Source organism: Aphis gossypii, chromosome 2 (genome assembly GCF_020184175.1).
Source record: "Aphis gossypii isolate Hap1 chromosome 2, ASM2018417v2, whole genome shotgun sequence".
Classification (NCBI taxonomy): domain Eukaryota; kingdom Metazoa; phylum Arthropoda; class Insecta; order Hemiptera; family Aphididae; genus Aphis; species Aphis gossypii.
This window is the reverse complement of record NC_065531.1, coordinates 84,176,359-84,203,258: the sequence shown is the minus strand read 5'-3', so window position 1 is coordinate 84,203,258 and position 26,900 is coordinate 84,176,359. Positions and strand designations below refer to the sequence as shown.

At 37.1% G+C, this 26,900-nt stretch overlaps 2 protein-coding genes across 3 annotated transcripts in view; one reads left to right on the top strand and one right to left on the bottom strand.

Annotated features, from left to right (window-relative positions):
* Nucleotides 1-26,900, bottom strand: part of LOC114126851 (lysine-specific histone demethylase 1A) — a 378,425-nt gene that overhangs the window by 153,743 nt on the left and 197,782 nt on the right. The window lies entirely within an intron of this gene.
* On the top strand, nucleotides 26-5,106 carry LOC114126712 (toll-like receptor Tollo). The gene has a single exon (XM_027990711.2). The coding sequence runs from the start codon at nucleotides 508-510 to the stop codon at nucleotides 4,252-4,254; it is 3,747 nt and encodes a 1,248-aa protein (XP_027846512.2). The 5' UTR covers nucleotides 26-507; the 3' UTR covers nucleotides 4,255-5,106.

The window sequence follows — 26,900 nt, the reverse complement described above, 5'->3', positions numbered from 1 at the left end:
TGCACCAAACGGGCAACCAGTCCTCGTTCCGCCCGCAGCACATTCAGTCTCCGAGTGCCTGCCGACCGTCGTAGTGTGGTGTTTACGCGCGCGCGCGCGTATCTCAGAGTGTGTTCGTGTCGTGTTATTCCGTACGATAATAGTAATAGTAATAATAATAATATAGTATCGTATCACGATAATAATACGTATATAAAAATCGTTTTGTTTACGGCGTGTGTTCCGTGCGCTAATGTCGGGTGTGAGTGCGTGTGTTTTTCGAGTGCGCGCATGACGACCAAGTCGGTGGTGAATTTTCGTAGAAATTTTCTTCCCGCACAAGACATAATATTAAAATATTCTATTTTCAACCGCCTCGCCACCATGCCCGTTCGTTGATGTCTCTCTTCCGCGATCGCACATCGCAAATGGTGTCCGGGCGGTGACGGCGATCGAACGCGTTTTCCTTGCGTTCTCCGACCCCTTAGAGTGCGCGTGTACGACTCCTATCCCGAATAACGCGCTATCATGGCTCTAACGTCCGCCGCGGTACTCGTCAGCTCGGTGCTGCTGGTCATGTCGGCGTCGCTGAGCAAGACGCTCCGGCACAAGCCGCCCAACGAGTGCGAGTGGCTCGCCGTGACCGCGTACGGCGACGAGACGATCGCGTCGCAGACCGTGTCCGACGAACAGGAGGTGGCTCTGCACTGCCGTGTGCGGACCATGAACTCCGAGCTGGAAAAGACCAATTTTAGCATAATACAGCCGCAGTATACGGTCAAGCTGAAAATCGAGTGCAACTCGCAGTTGTACTTGCTCAGCTCGCTGGGCTCGGGCACGTTCCAGACGCTTATCGACCTTAGGGAGTTGACGATCGACTCGTGCAAGCTCAACAGCCTGGGCCGCGAATCGTTTCGCGGGCTCCGGCAGTTGCGCAACCTCACGGTTGTCACGCATAACAACGACTGGACTTCTGTAAACATGGAAGTACAGCCCGATACGTTCCTAGAGGAGCTAAACATGCTCGAGCGGCTCGACTTGAGCCACAATAATATTGCCAAGCTCCCGGAGGGCGTGTTCTGCTCGCTGCAGAATCTCGTCTACTTAAACCTCACGCGGAATCGACTCCGGCATCTCGAGCTTTTTCATTTCGGTTCGTCCGGACAGCACAAGTGCGGCGCCAACCTCCAGGTGCTCGACTTGTCTTACAACAACTTTGATTCGATCAACTCGCAAGTGTTTTCGCACCTGACCAACTTGCAAGACTTGAATTTGCAGGGCAACGTGATATCGGTTATAGGTGACCACGGATTTGACGGCTTGTCCGCTCTGTCCGTGCTGAACATCGCCTCCAACCGGCTGGTCAACCTGGCACCCGAGTTGTTCGCGGACACCCGCGACTTACGCGAGATGTATCTGCAGAACAATACTATCAACGTGCTCGCGCCCGGACTGTTCAACGAGCTATCTCGGCTGTTGGTATTGGACTTGTCCGAAAACCAGCTGACCGAAGAATGGGTGAACGCCGCCACGTTTACCGGTCTCGTGCGCCTCGTATTTTTGAACATGTCCAACAACAACATAACAAAATTGGACGCGATGATATTTCGAGATTTGTATCGGCTTCGCTCGTTACGACTGGATAATAACGGTGTTCAGTACTTGCCGGAGAACGTGTTTTCGTCGCTGATAGAGATGAGAACGTTGGTGCTTTCCAGCAACAAATTGACTAGAATCGATCAGTTCACGTTCGACGGTCTGCCCTCATTAAACCAACTATCACTCGATAACAATCAAATACAGTACATCGATCCGGAGGCGCTAAGGAACTCTACCGATTTGGAATACTTGCACCTCAACGGAAATAAACTGTACGATATACCGGCGGTCCTGAATAACATTCCTAATCTCAAAACATTAGATTTGGGCTACAATCAGATCACCGATATATTTAACACGTCGTTTCCGGCCATGAGTCAGCTGATCGGGTTGAAACTGTTGAAAAATCAAATATCTAACGTCTCAAAGGGCGTTTTCGATAGATTACCAGAACTACATCTAATTAACCTCGCCAATAACAAAATCCAAAAAATAGAGGCCGGTACCTTTGACAATAACACTAGACTGGTAGCGGTTAGGGTGGACGGAAATTATTTACGGGATGTCGGTGGTCTATTTTCCAAACTGTCGAATCTCGTTTGGTTAAACATATCGGAAAACTTCTTAGAATGGTTCGACTACGCTTTAATACCAACGGGTTTACAGTGGTTAGACATACACGGTAATCAAATCACCGAACTTGGAAATCACTACGAATTGGAAACACAACTGACCGGATTCGACGCCAGTAACAATAAATTGACTGAAGTTACTGGTAGTTCAATTCCGGATAAAGTTCAAAATCTTTATCTGTCCAACAATCAAATTTCCAAAATACAATCGTACGCGTTTTTCAAGAAACCGAATCTCACGCAAGTGGATCTGACCGGCAACCGTTTAAAAACGTTGAACCCACAATCGCTAAGGATATCGACGGTCCCGGCGGGTCGAGCTATGCCACAGTTTTTGGTCGGCAACAATCCGTTCGTTTGTGACTGTTCGATGCAATGGCTACAAGCGTATAGTGTCGAACCCGATCGGAATAAACCAAAACTAGTCGACTTGGAAACGGCCACGTGCGAGGTTATATACAACCGGGGCGAGTCCAGGGTACTGCTGAAGGAAGCGTCCGAAGAACAGTTTTTGTGCCAATACGACATGGAGTGCGCGAAACGTAGCACTTGTGATTGTTGCGATTTCGACGCGTGCGATTGCAAAATGATATGTCCGACGAATTGTACGTGTTTCCATAGTGTTAGTTCAACGTCGAACGTGGTTGACTGTTCGAGTGCTGGTTACGTAAACAGGGTGCCGGAAAAAATACCTATGAACACCACGGTCCTATATTTGGACGGCAATACCATCAAGACTTTGAGCACACACACGTTTTTGGGTAGAAAAATCTTAAAAGTTCTCTACTTGAATTCGTCGAACGTGGAGCGCGTACAAAATAGAACATTCCACGGACTAAAGGAACTAGAAGTGCTACACTTGGACGACAACCGTATATCCACGTTGTACGGCGACGAGTTTTACGGGCTGGACAAGCTCAAAGAGCTCTATTTAAACCACAATCGTATAACGTATATAAATAGCACAACATTCCGTTTTCTACAACAGCTGACCATACTTCGGTTGGACCACAATCGGATAGCTCAATTCCCAGTGTGGAGACTGTCGCCGACGCTCACCCATCTGACGCTTGCTGAAAATCAATGGAGTTGCGCGTGCGATTTCGTTCAACAAATGAAAGAGTTCCTACAATACGCGGCCGACGCGGTGGTGGACGCCGAACAAGTCCGTTGCCTCGACCATTCGGGAGGGTACAATATATTCAGCGACAACGGTACGGTTTGCGGGCCTACAACTCCTTCGTCGGTCGAAAAACCGTTGAACACGTCGTCGAACACTATCGAAGGAGCTCTCAACTCCGGTAACCTGACCGTGCCGACCAAGACCATAATCCAAAGGCCGGACATTCAGGATTACATACCGATCTTGATAGTTTCGTTTTCGGCAGTGTTTTTCATAATTGTCGCCGCCATGATGGTGTATGTTTTCCGACACGAAATGAAAGTTTGGTGTCATTCAAGATTTGGCGTTCGAATATTTTGCAAAAGCACCGAGTTCGAAATGGATGAGCGGGATAAGTTATTCGACGCTTTCGTCAGCTACAGTTCCAAAGACGAGGCGTTCGTTATTGAAGAACTGGCGCCGATATTGGAAAACGGTGACCCGTCGTATAAGTTGTGTCTGCACTACAGAGAGTTTCCAGCCGGTGGTTACATATCCGACACAATCGTGCAGGCGGTCGAATCGTCCAAACGCACGATAATGGTGCTATCGGAGAACTTCATCAAGTCGGAGTGGTGCCGATTCGAATTTAAATCAGCACATCATCAAGTTCTCCGAGACAAGAGGAAGAGACTGATCGTTATATTACTTGGAGAGGTGCCCAATAAGGACTTAGATCCGGATATCCGACTCTACCTCAAGACTAATTCATATCTGCAGTGGGGCGACAAACATTTCTGGGAGAAGCTGAAATTCGCCCTTCCGGACGTCCCTAACATCCAGAGGCCGAAAGCAATCAATCACAAACATCACCACCACCATCATCACCATCACAGAGGGGTACACAACAACTACTCAAGACCGCTTGCCATACATATATAGTACACGGTATGAAAATTCAAAACTTATCTTGCCTAATAATTAAATTTGTGATATTAGATAGTGACTATTTTGTAATAAAAATAAAAACAAAAAACAAATATGTATTTGTACAGTGTATATAAGGCTTAAATGCCTACCACTCCTGCATAATTATTAATTATTGTATTTTACGATTAAGTTTAAGATGTTTCTTTTATAACCTTTTTTTAAACTTTTCTTTTTTTTGTAAAATAAAATGTAAAGACCATAAATAAAATGTCCTCCCAGTCATTACTATTAGGTTAAAATTATTATTTCTTAAATTCCAACGTGTTTTAGCCCTTTAATAAATATGTATTAAAATTAATTTAACTCTTTGAACGTAAATCTATGTGTGTTTTTTTAACTACCTATATTAATTTATGTTTTATACAAGTTTATTATTTGAGGTGAAAAAATATGCATAAAAAAATGTACAGATTAAATTTTAAACAAGAGAGTTGCCATGTACCTACACATAAGATATAGTTATTTGCTGACAAAGAGTTAAATTACGATTTTTGAGATATATCGCGGGGTTAGTTACCTAGTCTAAGAAATATCTTGTATGTTTGATAGTATTATATTTATAACTATTAACCCGATTTATTGTAAAATCTACGTTTTGATTGAAAACGTATACTAAAAACAATGCCATTTTTTACTATTGTTTTTTTTATATATTATTATTATTTTTATTTATTTTCTTACAATGAAGACTATAAACTTCTAGGTACTAGAACATTGTTGTGATATATTTTTGTTAATTTAATTGACTGGTACTCAAAAAAATATCGAGAACCCAGCGAATAATAAAAAAAAAACATAATTAAATTCGTCTTTGTTTTTATTTATTTATTTAAAATTACCTATCCATACATAATATAAGACTATATAGTATATAAACCGTACATGTGTGTATGCGTGTGTAATGTTTCAAAAAGGTATGAAAAAAATAAATTGCGAATGCGATTAAAAACTGTTTTTGAATAGATTTACAGCAATATCGTTTAATGGTTTACGTTTTCGAAATCGCCCTTAGGGATCGATATCGGTTACGACAAAAAAGAAAGGTTAAGCTGCCTTTATGTATTGTACATAGGTACAAATGATTACTCGGTACAAATCACTGCCGCGTTAGCGGTCGGATTGTGTTGTACGCGTATATTATAAGCCATTAGGTATAGAAGTGTAATGACATCATGACCGTATTCGTCGATATTAAATTATTGCGTACCTAGCAAGACGAGCGTGTAACGTACAAATACTGTACGATAGGCGGCAATGTCGTTGCACACGGTTTTCCGCCGGGTATATCATCATCGTGGTATTATCATCGTCATCATCATCATCATCATTCATCTCCGAGACGGCCCCGCGGAGTATTTCGTAGCGCACGAACGAGAAACAATAACCGGCCCCGTACGACACATCGTGTACCCGGCTCGAGTTGTGGGTGAAATGGGTGGTGGTGGTGGGAGAAAGGTGTACCTATTATATCTGATCGAGTCGAAATGTCACAGACGACGACCAAGGACCATTGATCACCGATGACGACGACGACGACTATGATGACGATGATGATGACCACGAGGAGGAGATCGGTGAACCGGCCCAGGATGATAATCCTGGCCGGTGTAATTGTTTCGGAGAACGAAAATAAAAACGTAACGTAGGTATAACATTATATTATACATTTTATACTTATAATGTATTCGATAAACGGTAAAAGTCGAAAAAAAAACTAAATTCGCCTACGGCGTCAAACTGGCGAAACGACATTCTTCTCGGATGGTTTAAGGTATATAATACACAGCGGCGGCGACGACGACGACGACGACGACGACGACGATGATGGCTACAGTCGTAAAGCGCAAATTTTGAAACATTTTTTTTTTTCCATAAAACGTTCATTTTACGGACTGCGACAACGACGCACCGCCGCCGGCGCTATCAACTCGTTGTGTTCGACGACCCGATGATAATCCGACCAATAACTCACGGTAAATTGTAATATATTATTTTCTTCTGTGTGCGCGCAAACCGTCATCGTCAACGGCATTTTTTCTTATTTATTTATTTTTTTTTTTTTTGGACCCGTAAAAGGCTATCGTCACGAGACACTTTCTTCACCAGAGGCACAACCGACGAATGACAACACTATACGTGTAATACATTTTATTATATATATATAAACATATTACAGGTACACCTTTGTTGTGAATTGTGATTTATTTCCAATGCGAGAAAACAAAAACGATATACATATTATTAGACGTGTACCGCTGTTGCGCGTGTGTACGAGGAGGTATACGGCATAAACCCGACGTAAGTATATATTTTGTACGCGCGTTATACGTATATAAATCGTATATAATATCGGCTGTAGGTTTTTATACATTTTTTTTTATTTTTTTATGATCCTCCTCGTGTTTTTCCGTCTCGCTCAACACTCTTCTCTCGCTCTAGCTCTTTCTCTCTCTCTCTGCCGTCCAACCGCCCGCCCCGTCGGAGCTGCTCGCGAGTCAGTATTATAACGACGTGGACGGATGATTGTTATGCTTGTATGATCAAACTGATTAGCGGAACAGTAATAACACGTTGGGCAACGATCCCCAGTGCTGTTTAGACCGGGCAATTTATTGCTCCGGAACACGCCGCCGTCCCGAGTATGATTAGTGGTCGGCGGCGCGGGGACTATACATGTATACACCCATAATATTACTATATCTATGAGTCCATTCTCTCTCGCCGACCACTACACACTCTCTCTCTCGCTGATCGTCTCTCTATATGTATAATATAATAATATTCCATCTCTGCCGCGGTAAACGTATATATAGGTACGCGCGAGATGGCCCAGTTCAGCGAGACGTATAGGTATATACGCGTATACATATAATATACAACTGCAACAGTCGTTAACGTCGTCCCGAGAAGGCAGTCCGGAATCACACCTGAAGAATGTGCACGCCGGGGTTCCCAAAAAATGCACAAAATAAAATATATAGGTAAAATATATTATAGTAGGACAACGCCGTATATCTATGATGTGTGCCGTACGATATTATATTGCGCTGTGTCGGCCGGGTTTAGGTTGATTTATTAAACTTTTTATTTTGCCACCCGTTAATGACAACGTTTTCTTCGATGCGCGTTAAAATCGCAGCGCGGTACAATAATAATAATACATAAAGTGATGATGGCTGCCCCGAGAAAATATATGCCCCACAGAGTTGGGTTAATGATCGTCGTCGCCGTCGCCGGACACATATGGTGCGTTTCATCTATCATGTCGAACCCGGCGCACTACCCGAACCGCTGAGTGGTTTTGTATATACGTACTTGTTATTATCATTATTGTTGTTGTCTCCTCCTTTCATTATTTTTAGTGTCACGGCAAAAACCCGTCGTCTGCAGGAAACAAGTCGCGCCCATATAAGTCCGACCGAAACATAATGAACGAAATGCGAGTAGGTACAACAAAATATTACGGAAAAGCTGCTTCGTCCTTATACCGTTTGTGATGATAATAACGATAATATTTTTACGCTTGAAAATCTCGGTCATGTGTTGGCAATATATGATGTATATTGTATCGCGTTTTGATTACAGTCGGACTTGTAAATTCGTTAAGAATTTTGAAATCCTTCCGTACGTGTACAACGTGAAAAACGGTTCTATAGACGAAACCGAAACGATAATCGCTTTCGATTAATTTTACGACGTTCGAATGCCGATATAATAAACTATAACATTTGTAATTCATTTATTTTTAATTTAGTGGCCGCGCCGTAATAATATTTTATTATTATTGTTTGAGCACCATCATTGTAGGAGAATCCATCAACGCCCGGCCAGAACAATTGAAACCTCATAACAATCGACCGAGGCTCATCCGAACGCCTTTATTATATAATAATATCGTACAATATATTATATTGGAAACTGTATAATAGTTTTCATTATTTTTATCTACACTTCTCACGTTCATGTAAACGGTAACGCTTTCGGTGTCTATTATGACGACAATACTATAATTATTATATAAATATACGCGTCGGGAGGTATAAGAATGTGGGTAGGAAAGGATTCGGGTCAGGCTGCAGCAATTTAATAATAATATTTCATTAGTGAGAGACAACGTCTGAGAAATCGGGTTAAACGGACCACGTGGGTTAATTGTAAAAAATATAAAAAAAAGGGGCACACGCGCGATATTACACACAGACTTGTTTTTAAAAACGAATTACCGGCGAACAAAAAGCCATTTAATACCACCCCGCACCGGTGTGCGTGTATGTGGAAATTCGTGTCCGCCATTTCCGACAAGGGCCCCCGGCGAACGGCGACCGCTTTAAGGGGTTGCACCCCTTTTTTTGATTCGCCATTTCTTCCCCTCGGGCTCGTAATGTCTTCAATTAGTTTTATTATATACGCCACGCCGCCCGCGTATATGTACATAAATCAGAGTTTTTTTTTTTCTATTCCGCTTTTCAATAATCCACCGAGGCTTTTATATATTATCATCGTTATTTATTTTTTTCCACAAAAGGGGAGCGCGGCGATCGAGGGCTTAAGGAGAATTCCTGTACACCGTATGATCGCGCTATAAACGATGACGCGGCTTCAACACGGGTACATACTACACTGCAACAGTCGGATCTGCATTCTGCAGGTCGAGAGACGAAAACGGATGATTCACGTACCTATACATATATATATATACAGATATTATTATATATAGGTACCTGCGTCGATCAAACCGGTCCTGCCGGTGTTCGGTTATCGTGCCTACCCGGCGGATTCCCAGTGGGTCCCAAAAAAAAAAAAAAAACTATAATACATACACATTTTATACACATCAAAGTACGTACCTTACTTACACACTTTTATTATATACATATTTATAAATATATTATACGTGCAAGTGCACATAAATCGCACGAGTCCGGCGGATAGCGCACATGCGCGCATCACACGCGCCCAGAGAAAATAACCATTGTTCGACCGCGGCGCTGCAGAATTATTACAATATTGTGTATCGTCGTATCGACGGGGAAAAAGCGAACCCGGCGAGATCAATTAAAAATAAGAGTGCAACGCACGTTTTATTACGCCGGTCCGGTCTAATTATACACGCCGAGGCCCGACGAATACAATGGAAATGCGCGTGTAAGTACTGTTGTTTTAATAAATATAGTATATATAGTTGTGTGCGTTCCGTGTCTGTATATATATATATATTATACGTGCAAGTGCACATAAATCGCACGAGTCCGGCGGATAGCACATGCGCGCATCACACGCGCCCAGAGAAAATAACCATTGTTCGACCGCGGCGCTGCAGAATATTATTACAATATTGTGTATCGTCGTATCGACGGGGAAAAAGCGAACCCGGCGAGATCAATTAAAAATAAGAGTGCAACGCACGTTTTATTACGCCGGTCCGGTCTAATTATACACGCCGAGGCCCGACGAATACAATGGAAATGCGCGTGTAAGTACTGTTGTTTTAATAAATATAGTATATATAGTTGTGTGCGTTCCGTGTCTGTATATATATATATATGTATTATTTTACATTATAATAATAATAATATACTGTGATGGTGCGCACGCCGTTCGTTTGCCGACCGCTGCAGATTCGTGGGTCCCCCGGTCGCGATTTACACGTCGTCGCCCCGTCCTTCAGCCGGTTCGTTCGGATAATAATATCACACCTTACCGGTATGGTACGAGTATTATTATAATAGGTTTGATACACGGCCGACGACTGATCGATGTATCGTGTTCGTCGACGAGAGAGCGAAAACGGCGAGGCTGCCACGTCGTTTTCGCGTTTCGCAAACATCACACGCCGCATATATTATTATAACAGGTATCACAACTATCCTCGTTTACGGAAAAAAAAAATGTCCGGAATACCCGCAGTGCGTTACAGATTTTTCCTATTTTATAGACCCGCGAGAAGTCTCAACGATTTCAATAATAATATTATTCGTGTGTGCGACTATGATGAATACTAATGGAATTTCCGAATTTACTACTACTACTATTATTATTATGCACGTCGTCCGTGTATTTTATGCAGGTAAAAGGTCCCCTACTATATTATGGTAAAACGATATGCTTGACGTGTAATCTATATGTCCCGCTGCGATCATCTTCTAAATCCTCCAAATGTAATGCGCGTATATCAAAATATTTAGCGGTATAATATATTATTTTTCAAAAAAAATCTAACAATCGAGAGTTATTAATCAATTCCCAAAAAAAACTTGTACGGTTGTAATACGGTTGGTTTTGTTATTATTTTAGTTCTCCTTTGGCGAAATATAATATAAATAGCTATATTATACGCTATATACGCATAGTCGTTGTTCAATATTATAATATAGTCCCGGACGGGCGTGCACGATCACGGCAGGAAATAAATCCTCGAGACGTTATTTTATAAGGAGAATCGCAAACCACTTTTCGGAACCGAGTTTTATTACACACACGTGATGTATAAATAATTTAGGACTGAGAACTTAACGTTATTTATATTAATATTTTCACGTTTCTCTTAAGAATTTACAAGGTGTATTTTTACGACATTTCCCGAGCAGACCGTTAACATGGGTAATTGCACTGAATATAACCGCCGTTTTTAATAGTTACACTTGCTTTCGAATAATTCAATATAAATAGGTTATAATATGTGTCTATATTTACATTTTACGTTCGGGATGTTTTACAAAGAGCTATTTAATTCCTATTCCGAGGTCGGAAAAATATAAGGAGAGTAATAATAATAATAAAAAGAACAGTCAAAACAGTGTATGTGAAATGGTTGCCCAAGGCGGCGGCCGCGGCGGCGGCGACGACTCGCGAGTTCCGCCGTTTAAAGCATGAGCAAATAAATCATCGTTAATTATACGGAATGAGTCGTCGTATATGTACGCGTACCTACGGTATATTTTATGCATTCATATTTATATTTATTATATGGTGTGTAAACTGTATATATATATTTAAAAGTAAATAATATGCCGAGCGCAATTTATACACGGCGGATATACTAATACGGTACACGTACCATGATTTGTACTAGAACTTTTCAGATTTATCGCCTAAGCTCGACGCGTAAATAAACATTATATGGAAAAAACGACGATGGCAACCGAAAACGGTGCGAGTGGTGTTATCAGAGAGACTTAAACGCACGCGGCGCACGTCGAACCGCGCGAGAATATTCACGGCAACGACTCCTAATTACAACCTGCTGGCGTTGGCAGAAATACTGTACACATACACACACACACACACACACACGCTCGCGCATCTGGCTGTTTTTTCTCTTCAAGAGTACCGTTTTATTTGACGCGAGTTTACACGGAATAAAAAATATACATGAAATAAAATAAAAAAAACTGTACATAATATTTTTATAAACTATTGTAGGCGTACGTATTGGTATATACCCAAAACCGCATTTACGCAACGCGGTGTTAATATAATAATGAATACATTGTATTCACTGCGTATTCATATATGTATAAATAGGTACCTATTTAGGAACGCGTTTTCATCCCTGTCTTATTATTCGAAACCGTTTTTTTCTCCCTTTCAAGATACGTCTGTTCGCCGCGTGGGTACTATATAGATATAGTGTATTATAAATACTGTAGATTCCTACATATACACATACAATATATTATATTATATCGTTTGTGGCGTCATGTGTTCCGTCAATTTACACGGACAAAACGTTTTTTTAAATTTTTTTTTCGACTTGTGGTCACCAAACATATTATTGTCGTTCTTCACGCGATACAGTAGTCCCGCCGCGTATATGTATAGTCGTATAGATGCTTTACAGTATAGTGTTGCAGCGCAACTCGACGATGGCGAAGTAGGTACATTCTAAGGACGATGACGAGCTCAACACATACCACACGGCGTTCCAACGATGACGACGAATATCAAGTGAAATTGTTCATTCCTTAGAACATAATAATATTAGCTACGACTATAATAATATTATATTCATATAATACTCAACACACAAAACATTTTACACACACACACACGCGACGAGTACACGCAACTAAATAACTTTACTGCGAACGCTGTTGAAAATATCAAAAAAAAAAAAAAAAGGCTGAACTTATGTTACTATAATAGCTACAGTCGTCGAGACTATAACGATAATTACTTGGAAATCATTAACACAAATCATTTTAATATTTCAATAAATATATAAATATAGGTACTCTCGCATGACCGCGAGACGCAGTAATTAAAACCATTATTATTGAGCGCAGGTCAGCCGCACGATATCTATATTTAATACGAAACCCATTATTAAACATCTGCTCGAATGTCCAGAGATAAAATAAAACCAATGAGCCGTACGAAACACACGGTCCGATGTAGAATATTATTATATATAATTATAATATAATGCGATTCCTCGTGAAATATAACTTGAAGTATATATTGATCAAGCGGAACGTAACAAAATATTGCATTTACTGCAGGTACAATACACGGATATATAATATAATAAATGCGGAAAAAAAATCAAAAATGAAATATTTTTGGTTTTTAATTCCCCCCCCCACCCCATTACAAAATGTCGCTGCTCATACAGCACAATAAACAACAATGTGGGGTGCGAATACCGCGAAAATGTATATAATATAAATAACGAACTGCACATCATATTCCGCGCGTGTAAACAGAAATACACCTCTGCTGCAGCATTATTATACATTGAACTATATTTACCTACCCTTCAAGACCCATCACCGTCTAGTTTTGGCAACCACTTCAACCGTGACTGCACCGAGTGTCCTACAATATTTTATTATACCGATCGAGGCGTTATCACGGTCGCCTGCACAGCAAAAGAAGCGGTGATGTAGTGTATTCCGAGTGCTGATCGCGTGATATAGATCCGTATCGGTAAAGAGACCGAAAACACCTAAATAAAGACATATCGACTAAAGAAAAAGATAGGTACACATATTGTTATGTATATACATCAATACATGGTATATGCATCAAATAAGTATGGGTACGGCCGGTACTTCGCAGGATGTTTACAAACGGCAAAGTGCAATTCGGAGAACTGTCGGTGCGTTAAACTGGAAGAATGAATATTAAAAGGAATACGAAAAAAACCTATAAAACATATATGATTTGCGATCCGATATGTACGTTTACATAACATATAAGTAGGTATGCACGTCCTGAAGTGTTTTCTTTTTTCTTTTTATCGATCGACGAGGTCGAGTTTTACGCAAATGAATATTATATTCTGTTATTTTCTCCTGTTTATAAGTAGACAATGGTGGTGGTTTTTCTTTCTCTCGGTAAATGTTTTTCCAAATATTAATACACAACTATCCAATATAATATTGTGTATCTATAACCATACCCTAAAAAGGGTTGGTTCGGACAATGCGTCAAAGTGGCAACGGCGACGACGGCGGTAGGTCTGGCGGTGACCTTTATCGTATAGTATAGTTTATAATATTTACTATATATCCATATCGGAAGCGGCAGACGAGACACGTGGACACAATAATGATACAAATGCACACACACACACTCGCGTATAAGCACCACACATCTGCTACGAAATAGCAGAGGGCTCACAAAACGTTTCCGCATCCGCATGTTGCGTGACTATTAACGACGAGCCGGCAAATACCTCCGCCAGGAGTATATTATAATATGTAGTAATAGTGTATAGTATAAGGACTAAGGAGGTAACTACATAAGTGTCCTAATACAATATAAAGCAATAAGAAAAAAATAAATATAAATAAAACGGTTATTTTTCGCTCTCTAAGACAATTCTTCTTCTTCTTCAAAAAAAAAACAATATAGGTATAATTTTTTTATATTTATAATGGCATTGTGTAAACAAGATTGTCTTCACGATCTTCACACGCGTTTTAAAAGAAAAAGAAACTCCGTAAAAATGTACACACACACACGCTCACTCGCGCGCGCGCCCGCTCGCCAGAGTATAATATAGGTATATAAAATTCACATGTTTATAATACAAGTTTGTGTTTGTATGTGTGTGTGTGTTGTGTACACGGGTTATTATTTCTCCAACCCCAATAATTACAGGCGTATCACGACCGCGCGGCGGCGGCGCGTTAACGAGATTGCCTTCTTCGTGCGCCTCGCATATACACGCGCTATGGCCATAGTTGCTTACTATATGTATATAAATTTGTGTACTAGTGTGTGTATTGTTTATGTCGTAGTAGTCGTCGTCGTCGTCGTCGTCGTAGTCGTCTCGAATTTATTAGTTTCGTATTTATTTCGTTCGCCTATTAATTAAACGACGCTATGTATGGCCGCGGTAGAGGGAGAGACCGCTGCATTAGCCTGCAGGAGACTGCAGCACTGCCGGAGAGATGTTATTATATTATACGAAGCCAGCCGGACTGGTCGTCGGCGGTATGAATAGACGGTCTGGAAAAATAATAATAAAACCGAACGGGAGAGTATAATATTATATATATATCTTATTAATACTATAAAACGTGTGTATATGCGTGCGTGTGCTGATTATTATTACTATTGTGCCGCGGCGACGGGGGAAGGGCGAACGACCAAAACCGCATAATATAATAATATATATATATATATGCACATCCACATACGGTACTTTGGCGGTGTTTTATTAATCAACGCCGCGGACGACTATCTCCCCCGAGCGACGACGACTGCAACGATACGCGCGTTTATGTATAAATGGTGTGTGTAAACGATACTGCGGTAATATGTATATGCAGTTTATACGACTATTATACGAAAAGACGCGGTTCCTAAAGGGATTTTGGGGTATTAAGCTTGCAGTCGCCGCAGTTATCGATCCGGCAAATTGGTTTTATTTCATTTAATCCCGAATTTTCCTAATTTATGGACGGACACGATACTGCCAGCCGTCACGGCGGCGCAACATTTGTCGCAGCTATGTAATACACACGTTGTACGTATGTGCATAGCTTATACGTCGTGAAAAATGTGCATCTGTTTTTCGCGTTTTTACTATATGTCCTCTGCAGAAATCGATCGTTTTTTTCTTCCTCAAACACCCCTCAACCAATCGCACTGCTTAATCGTTTCAACTAAACGAGGAAACGTTAAAGACATGAAACCGAATGAGAGAACTGATGAAGAAGTTCGACTTGCGTCGTCCAAATGAGCTTTAAGTTTAAAACTATTTGTTTAGGCTGTCGCAGGAACGAATTAGTTGACTTCTTTGAAGAGTATATATGGAATAAACTTTATCGTTTTATATTAATTTTACCGTAATATTTGTTATTAGTTTTATACAGACTTAAAAAAAAATGGTTTTAATACTGTATAATCATTGATATTATCTTCTACATTCGACTATCAGAAAAATATAAGATGTGTACCCATCGACAGACACTCCGTGGTTTATTAGAATGTCTTCAAATGTATTGTATGGGAACATCACTGTAGACTATAATTTAGTGACCACATAAAACTTAAAACTATATATTATGAAATCATATAATGCACCTATACGAAACACGTTTGTCCGATCCGTAGAGTATAGGTACTTACACTGCAGTAAACTTACTCTGCGGCGATTGTAAGGCGTGATCACCGCGAGATAAAATAAACACGTGACACTGTTATGGCTTCGCAGGGGATGAAAACAATAAAACAATAAGTATGCAAGAAATAGAAGTTTTTAATAATAACGCAGTACTGTAAGTACATACAAATAGGTATACAGGAAGTGTGCATACAATGTACGAACGCACATCTCAAATTCCGTCTGAACCTGCACCCGCGGCGACGATATATTATTACTATACTGTAATACACATGTGTATATAAATATATTTACCTTTGGATGGTAAAAAGTCGGCCGACAAACCAACTTTTTCTCTTTTAGTCGACCTATTATAATACATTTTTTTTTATCGCACGCGAAGACGACGTCCACTATACATACATGCATACATGCATATGCCTATACATACATATACATATATAATGTATAATATCCTTTTTTTTTTAAGTCCAACTACAATTGTTTACATGCTTTTAATTTCTAATTTATTCACGAACAGTACAGTATATAAATATGTAAAACAACGGTATAAGTGCACTTTAAATGTATAATTTTAGAAAGCTTTTTTTTCATTTTATTCATCGAGTAACAATAATCGATGTTCTCCCGACTTAAATTGTTACGCTTGAGAATCGTCGGATTATTCATAATCGATTCTAAAATGTCTTTATTACGGACCGAGTTAAGCTATTATAATGTATTCACATAATAAAAAAGACAGTTATACGCCAATGAAATAGAAAATATATATGTATAATTTACATTTTCGTTTTGTTTTATTTATACAATTTCGTTTATTTATATATATATAGACGAGTTAACGTGAATAATACAATCTCTATACGACAAGTCGAAAGTATAAAATAATACGATAAAAATGAGAATACGTTTATTAAGATAAACACTATTAAAATATATATATTTAAATAAACACTGGTCATAAAACGGTACGGTCACGTTATAATGGGTCACTCTCGATACGAATACATCGCATGTCGAACGGACGTCATAATAAAACACACATCCGACATGGACTTTATAGTGTTAGACAAACGCGTCTTGTCGACTATAAACGAACGTATGGAGACTTCGTCCCCAGATTTTACATATGCGTTTGACGAGCAGTCGAAGAAGAAAAAAAATCGGTACGATCGTAAAAATATAATACGAAACGCTCGTGCAATATAAAGAGAAGTTTAGCATTATCATAGATACATAATATATAATATATATATATATTATATATATATACATAAACGCATTTAAAATATATATTGTAAATGTATTAAATAGGTAATGTAAATGTCTCTTATTCAGTAATTTTCGAATTTCGAGGCCATATAAAAAATTTACAGAAAAGTCGTTATCAGCATTAAGTGTTATCCACGATTGACGACATTACTGCGTTCAAATATATCAGTATGGCATTTTAACAAAAACGCAATAAAAACAAATCACTATTAATTATTCATTAGTCATTGTGTGACCTAGAAATTAATGGTAAAAAAAAAGGAAACGAAATGCGACAAAACGTCTGTTGGAACAGTATGAGGCCACGATTATAATATTATATATACATACCATTATTTTGTTATTATTTCAGTGTCGTCATTTGGAGGGGGGTGAGATGGGCATTTGTCCATGTCTGATTTAAAAAGCAGCCCGATGGACCGATGCCGAGTTGTTACCGTTCAGACAGCATACTATTTTTATTATATTTTCAGAAAATATTATAATGTGTACTAGAAATTATTATCACAATGATACATTTTTGATTAATAATTGATAGTTGGAATATATTTATACTGAGACACATGCAGGGACGTACATGTACCTATGTATGTTTGTATGTTTGTGTGTGTGTGTGTATGTGTTTGTGAAGGAAAAGAAACATAATATTGTTGCATATTATGTTGTACGCACAACAATAATAATTATCATCATAATCCTGTAGGCCAGTGTCACACTTGCGGATATTCATGCTACAGTCATGTAAATTGGTAAAGTAAGGTAAACTCGTAGACTATTCTGTATTTTGTTAATTTAGTTGAGGGCCTATATTAAAATTTAATTTTTTTTGTGACGTGTATTTACACTAATATTTTTATATGGACTAAATGTATTTTAATAAAAAAGAAATAAGTGGTGCGGCTAAAAACTGACATGGTAAAAAAATAAAATTACTGCAAAATGCTCAAGAATCGAAAACAATTTATCAAATACATCGTATACCTATGTATTTACTATTTAGATTGATGTACAACCATCTATTTAAAATATTAATTATATACATAATAATAATAATGATTATAAATTTATAAATATGTTTATATCGTCACATTGGTTGTAGCCTGTAGGTATACCTACGATTTTTGTATAGCAAAATTATATACCCAGCAGTTTGTGTACCCATGGTCGGTTTGTGGAAGTGGAAGCTCAAGGGGAGCCATTTCGCCCCTTTTTTTCGGTTCACATATTTCATCCCCCTACACGTTTCTCATTAAAAATAACCCACCCTAAGTAAGAGACTCTGATTTCATGTACTCGAAATAAAAATCTTTTATTCCATTTCATTCGGTTTTCTTCATACAACACAAAGTGCTATAAATATAATATATGCTTTGAATATATTATGTACCCAAATAGGTATATCGAAAATCGATACTCCAAGTGAAATTGCCTATACAGAACGTTACATACGATACGCCTAAAATTGTGCATTCATCCCCTCCACCTGCACATGTACTCAACATGTGCGACACATAATCTGTGATGGTGATGCACCGAACGATGCTGAACGTCGTACATATTATATGCGATATATTTATATAAACCATGTCGATCGATGGCCACAACACGCGTAGGAAATTTACTATATTATGTATTATTAACGAGCTAAATGTATACTAAGGACTTGTAATAATATAATATTTTATATTATTATACACTTTTTAAAACACAGGCTCTCCAGCCAAAAAACCCGTTCCCCGGGGCTTCCGAACCCTCGTGGCGTTTCGAATGTAACATGATTTCTCGGCTCACCGTGAGTAATGAGACGTGAACGGATATATATTATTATTATTATTAATATTTTTTTTTTTAATAGAAAAAAATGGATACAAGCAAAGAAGAGATTGAGGCAGGAGGGGGATTCTACGAAACACAACATACCGTCAATGACAATAACACACTGTCTATATATACAATATTATAATATGTACATTTTACAACCTGTGTTCGGTATGTCTATGTAATATTACGTTAACAAACGAAAAGCATGGTAAAAATTAAGCAAATAATGAAATAAATATATATTTGTGTATATACAAGCGTGTTTGCTCATCGATAATATAGTTGTACCTGTGTACTATTTCTCAGTGATACGTTTGAACTGGGCGTGACAAAAGATAAACATTTATTATTTTGCGTAAGAAGGTTATTATACAACCACAAAAACATTTATTGTTTTTCCAATAATTTTCAAACTCGAAATGTAAATCCCATGTACCTATACTCGTTTAACAACGATTTTTGGTAGTGTGTCGAAGTGTTTCGAGGTAGATCGTGCGGAGGAGCTGCTTATCTACTATAAAATAAAATAAAAAGTAGTCGATATCCGACCCAACTACAATTGCTCCGATGTCCGTTTAGGAATTATGCGCGAGGAGTGTAAATAATAAAGGGTTGTGGAATGCGCGTTCAATTACATATATATATTTACAAATATATTGAATACCTAATAATAATTAACAATGAATAATGTCTGGCATTTCAAAGTGGGAATGCTATTCGTCGTAAGCACTCTGCAATCGGTTTTAATCATTATTTTATGCGTTTTTTTTTACACCCAAAGTTATATGCTCAATACGCCGGAATTCAATTATTTTTTGTCTGAATTTAAAACGTCAATAAATTTTCGTCAAATAGAACGACGACTACATTCAAATCAGTATAATATAAACAGCGAATGTCAGATGAGTGTAATATAGGTAGGTACTAGGTATACTGTAGATATAGGTTTTACGCGCGATAAAAATAAAAAATTAATATTAAACGCGATAATAATAATACAAAACCTGTATGCCGACGCCGTAGCCATCAAGACCGTTCTGTTTTGAGAAAAACCGATTACATTTAGCGAATTCGGCGCGAAGTTATTTTGTCTCTAGGGCAGTAATATATCAGAACGCATTATCACCAACACAACGACGTCCAGCCGTAACGGGTCCATTACAAACAGACAGTCGAACGGATTGTTCTAGCGAGCATAGTTATATATTATATATACACAATGTGTGTGTATGTCTGTGTAATTATATGTATGTATATAATACATCGTAGGTAAATATAACACAAATATACATATAACAATATGCACGTTGAAACGCACAATATCTGTGTATGAATATCATTTATAAACAGGACGTGTCATCGCGTAGCGTACTATATTATAATACCGAGCGATTCAAAATTTATGTTACGGCCAGTTTATCAAATAAAATCATATTATATAATGTTTTTAATCCATTTTGAAAACGGTTTTTTGTTTTAAATAATTCATTAAAATGAATGACAAAAATATCTTCATATTAGATATTATGCAAAAAAAGTACGATTTCCCATTATATTTTCAAAACTTGACCCCCCAATCATATCCCGGAAATTGTACATAAGAACTAAGAAGTATAAAATGTACAATTCATTTTAGATTTTTCTGAATAATAAAAAAAAAAACATTTCTATACTTTCAATACGTTTTCTCTATTTTGAATATTTATATAATTAAATACATTCATTTTGAATCATCCGGTATATTATTTTATTATTTTTCACTCCCTATAGCGATACATTATATAAATATACCTTACACTTCTTGTTTGTGGGAAAAACGAAATTGATGTTAGGCTATAAAAGATTTCAACTCTTCCGGTAACATCAATGATACATTATTATACTTGCCGAATAAGATAATAGTGACTTAAAAAACAATAAATATTACGTACATCGAGCTGGTCGTGTATAGGTCAACTGTTTAATCTGATGTATTCTAAAACAACGAGCTGTCGTTTCGCGCGAGTTCCGTTGTTTCTTTCCTTCTCGTGTATTTTTTCGAATCTATACACACATATATATATCGGTATATACGCCGCTAATAATACTTAGAAAGTTCAATCATCACGAAATCCGTTTTTCTTATAATAATATATACGCAACATAGGTACCTACCTATATACAACACGGACATAATATATACAATCACATAATAAATCGTTCAATAACATCATATTATTATTATCATTGTACAGGTGTCAGGTATACACAAGCCCGGTGTGACTTTTCAATTAAAAATAAACATAATTTAACACTTCCATATTTCATGACGATGAATTATTATTGTTTTACACACAATGTGTGTTGTTTTTTTTTTTTTAAATTTTAATACAATTATTCGAGATCACGAGATTAATGCGGTCGATGGTATATTATACGCACGCCGCGCGTTGGCCAGTTGTTATAATCCGACGATGATTATTATTATTATTATTATTATTATTATAATTATTATTACTATTCCTTACAACTACGAACGAGATCTTCGATTTAAAAACGGCTCGGGCCCGAAACGCAGCACGAGTATAAATAAATTAAACAACGTTCGATATACGAGATCAAGATTAATAACACGTAATAAGGGTTTCAAAGGATACGGTTTCCGACTGGTTCACGACACGATCGAGAGACAACACAATAATATAATAACATTTCGACGCCGACGTTACGAAGGTTGAGTGGGCGTGCTATTTTCGACTTTTTATAAACTATAATATATACTAGTTGGTATAGAGCATTGGTGGAGGGGGGCGTTTTCGTGTATCAAACGGAAATATTACTTTTCACAGCGACGAAGTGTAGTTGTACGTCGTGAATTTCCGTTACTGAGAGGTTTTGTAGACTAATGGTGATTGGGATTCGGCGATAGGGTGTGCTAAAGCTCGAGCACAGAAATGACGGCACGTACAGTGATCCATACCGAAATGAAAAAAAAAAAAATATAAAAAAAAACACCATTGATAAATGAAGGCTTATTAGCAAAGCATAAAAAAATAAAGCTATAAATACAATATTATATTAACAGCTGACGGAATGCCACCGTCAACTCAAAATAAATAGATCGAAAAAAAATTACCTAATACAACAAATATAAAATTTGAATTATTTAAATATAAATTAACACGTAATTATAAATTAGACGTCTAACGTCTAACGACTAAATAAAATAATAATTAAAAACGAATATAACTGATAAAATCTGGTATCCAATTATCTTCAAGGTGCATTTCCATGAGAAAATAAATATTATAATAAACATCCATTGCCCGTGGCGGTTTATCAAATAATTATTAATATCAATCAACATCGATCGAAATATTTCTTATTCGCATTTACATTAAATGTTAGAACTTTTATTTAAAACAGTTTTTTTTTCTAACATACAAAATAATATGTTTGACGGTTTACATCAAATTCACACTATTACTTACACATATATATTATATTATACATCTATATTTTGCAAAACATTTTAATTATTTTATTTTAGGAAAACGGTAGGTAGGTAATTTTTAATTTTATGTTTTTCGACACACGTCTAGCACATATAACGGAAATAGATCGTAAAAACATAAATTAAAAATGTGTTATGTTACCTAACTATATAACACGCATCGTTATATGGTTATGCGAAGTGCTCGAAAGCCGCGACCGTCATCGTTATAGCTACATTTAACAAGTCGGGAAAATCGTGTAACTCTGCGGCACACCAGTTATTATTATATTATATAAAGCGGTGTTTCGTGGAGATTTTGAGAACTGCGACCGCGATTCGCGAGACCCAAAAATATTATTACACGTTTCACCGGCCATTAAATTTTTTAGCGGTTTTTTTATTTTACAAGTCTACAATACCACAATACGACCATTTCGTCCGCGGCGACCGTGCGCTTTTCGAACCGCGGTATAATATACATAATATAGGTAGAAACGGTACGCGCTTTTGTGCGGACTCTCCGTCGTCGGTGGATATAATGAGTCGGGTTGTGGGCAGCAATGACTTCGGTACAAAATATATATAAGTACACACACAAGCACCCACGGTAGGTATAACGAATACATGTATATAGGTATTATCGAACGAGGTAAATACGCATATACATAATAATAATATAGGTATATAATGTATACCCGGGCTCGCGCTAGTATACTGCAGCGGGCAGCGTGTCATCACACCGGCGGACACTATCATTAGAACATCACTCGACGCGTTATTACCGGGTCACGTTTATCCCGTCCGCGCATTATACATGTTATTATATTATATACATATACGTGTACACAAAATATCGTTCATGTGTGTGATGTGTATGTATTTTATACAGACCAATGTGTTGTGTGTATATTTTTTTTTTCTAAAAAAAAATTTTCGACCTATCTTTCTTCACCAAAATAATAAATAATGATAATAATAATAAGAGAAAAAAAACATCTCACATGTACTACAACTATACCATTTGCCACCGCCTCCTCCACCTCCACCTGAAATATTCCCAACAACCGTCTTCGCCCTCTAAATACACACACTCACACACACAAGACGAATGTCAGGATGAATAATCAATAGTAATTACGGTGGGTGTAAAATACCAGTATAAAGATGCTCCGGGGGCCTATACCTCTGAATGTATATAGGTACGACGATGGCGACGACGATGACTACGACGACGAAGAAGACGATAGGTACGAATTAACGACCTCCGAAAAAAAAGAAACAACACTCCGCTCTCGTGAAAACTGTTGCTCGTTATAAGTGATTTTTTTTCGTTTCGATTTTTTATTCTTCCCATTTTTTGTTGCCTTATAATATTCGGGGCACCGGGGTCACAATAATTGCTAGACCAACGTATACGGAAATTCGTAGAAGTGTGTATAAGATATTATAATATATGGTGTCGAGAAAATAAAAAATCACCAAAACATCTCGGACGATTATCGACGGGCACATATAATAATAATAATATAATTGTATTACACACCGCCTTATGTATAGTCGTGTAGCTGTGTAAAATGGACCATTTATAAATTGTAATAAGCTATTTGATGTATTTAACACGCCAGAAGGTGTTGTCGTCGATAAAATATGTTAAGAGTCGACAGACGGAGTAATCCATTTAACGTACAACACTCATTATTACAAAAAACATTAGAGTTTTTGACAGACAAGCGTATAGTTAATCAGTGTTTAATCAACATTTTAAAGGAGTACCTCTGTATACCATTTAATTTCGCGTATTTATACTTTTAATACTTATATAAATCATAGCAGAGCAATCACTCGTCTAATATTCGATTTTTTTACTTATCGAAGTACTCCAATAACAGGTACGTGAAGTTAGCACTACAAAGTACTAAAAACTCATCGAAAACATACCAACAAATTCTACTCGGACTTGTTGGACGTTGTTGGACACTTGTTGGAATTTGTTGGAAACTATTTTAAAAGTTATTCAATCTCAAAGTTTGTAGTGCCAAGTACATGTCCAACACTACACAGTACCAAAAACTTATCGATCACATACCAACAACTTCTACTCGGACTTGTTGGACGTTGTTGGACACTTGTTGGAATTTGTTGGAAACTATTTTAAAAGTTATTCAATTTCAAAGTTTGTAGTGCCAAGTATACGACCAACACTACAAGTAATAAAAACCCATCAAAAACATACCAACAAATTCTACTCGGACTTGTTGGACGTTGTTGGACACTTGTTGGAATTTGTTGGAAACTATTTTAAAAGTTATTCAATCTCAAAGTTTGTTATGCCAAGTACATGCCCAACACTACATATTCGAAAAATAACTATTAAAATTTTCTAACAATATTCAAACGACATAGTTGAAGATTGTTGGATATTTGTTGTAATTTATTGGAACCTATATAAAACGTTTTTTCAACTACAAAATAAAAATTTTTATTTTCGTAATATTGAGTTTTAGCGTCCAACAACTTTTAAAACTGGTCCAACAAGCTTCAGACAAGCTTATAGAAACACCATAGATAAAGAAAATTGAGGCTAAGAATTTTTCCCGATTTTTAAATCTTGATTTTCCGCTAGCACTACATTTCTCATTTTACACATTATACACCTATTAAAAATTTTCATTTTAATAATATTCAGTTTTACCGTCCAAAAACTTTTAAAACTGGTCCAACAAGCTTATAGAAACATCATAGATGAAGAAAATTGAGGCTAAGAATTTTTTCCGATTCTACTCGGACTTGTTGGACATTTTTTGGAAAAGTTTAGAGAAGCTATAAGACTTAGAATTTTATAGTGCAAAGTACATGACCAACACTATAAAGTGCTAAAGACGTATTGAAAACATATATAACAACTTCTGTTGGAATTTGTTTTTTTGGGAACAACGTCTAATAATATGAAGGCTGTGTCGTTAAATTTTGTTGGATGCATGTTGTGAAAAATGAAATGTAGTGTTGGATCTTAGTACCATATACCAAATAGGACAAATTACTTATGCAGCTCTTTCCGATGTCTTTTGGAAGCCTATATCAGGCTACTGAAAAAAAACTTGTCCAACAACCTTGAACCACTTTTTGACAACCTCTTAACTATATCACAATAATCCCTATTAATGTAAAAAAATATAAAATAAATCAGTTTTGTGTTTGAAGCTCTCTTTATTGACAATAAATTGTAGACTTTTACAATTTGGCATTGGTTTATTTTTTTTATTCATGTTTTGTTAACAGTAATGCATGGGGTTTTACTTTCGTAGATTCTTTGACTCTTTTTATTTTGGATTGGAGGTCGTCGTGGCTTTCCCAAAACCCATAAACCCTCCTGCAGTATCCGACGTAGTGTGCCAAACTTCCCTCTACGCCTGAAATGAACGCTATGACTGCTACAATTCTGTATCTGAATAAAGATTTAATTAAAAGTAATATTAATATATATATTTTTCATTGTATATTGTTTAGTACAAATAGTTAAAACTTACGTAAATGTATTTAATTCAATGTTCAGCGGAATATCCTCCAACTTGCACTCTATAGCATTTTCGTCTTGATGTATTATTGTGTCTATCCAAATTTGACTGTTGATGGTTTTTGTTACTGATATTGTTCCACTACATCCACTATGGTAACATTTTCTCATATACGTTTCGAGAGGTTGGGGAGTCAAACTTGTTACAGCATCTTGTAAATTTTTTAATCCTCCTTTCATCCATAAAAATATTTAAAAAATAATTAAATATCATTTAAATATCTCCATACTTTATAATTGTTTTAGTTATTATTTTACAAAACTTTAAATTTTATTTATGTATCAAATCTTTAAACGGATGATTCATAAAAGTAAAATAACTATATTAAATTAAGTATTATTAAAATAAATTTAATCCATATTTTCTATACCTACCTTTTAATAACTCAGTCAGATTTATTGGGAAAAATATTTTCGGAACAATGGATTGTGTAGCTTCAATGTTACATGTATGGTACTCCCAAATACTTGGAGAGTCTTTCATCAGAATTTCTATCAAATTTGTTACGTTGTACTGGCAATCTAATTCCATAAGACCACATATTAATTGTCTCTTACGTCCCGTGTTTTCTAATATTGTAGCTCTTTTCTGATATAATTCTGAATTTGCACCATTGTTTACTAAATGTTTAGCAAGTTCCAGCATTGGACATTTTGTATTATCAACGTAATTTGCATAAATTGTAGAATCTATATAGCCAGTAGCAATTGATTGAAGTACAGCATCAAATGGGCAAGTATTGATAACTTTGTAATTGATGGTTTTTTTTCCTATTTTGATTGGTGTGGGGTTTAAAAAATTACCATTCTGTACATTATCAAGTGTAATGCACAACTTTGAAGATCTTTTAGCTTTTATTTCTGGATGACTGGTTAAG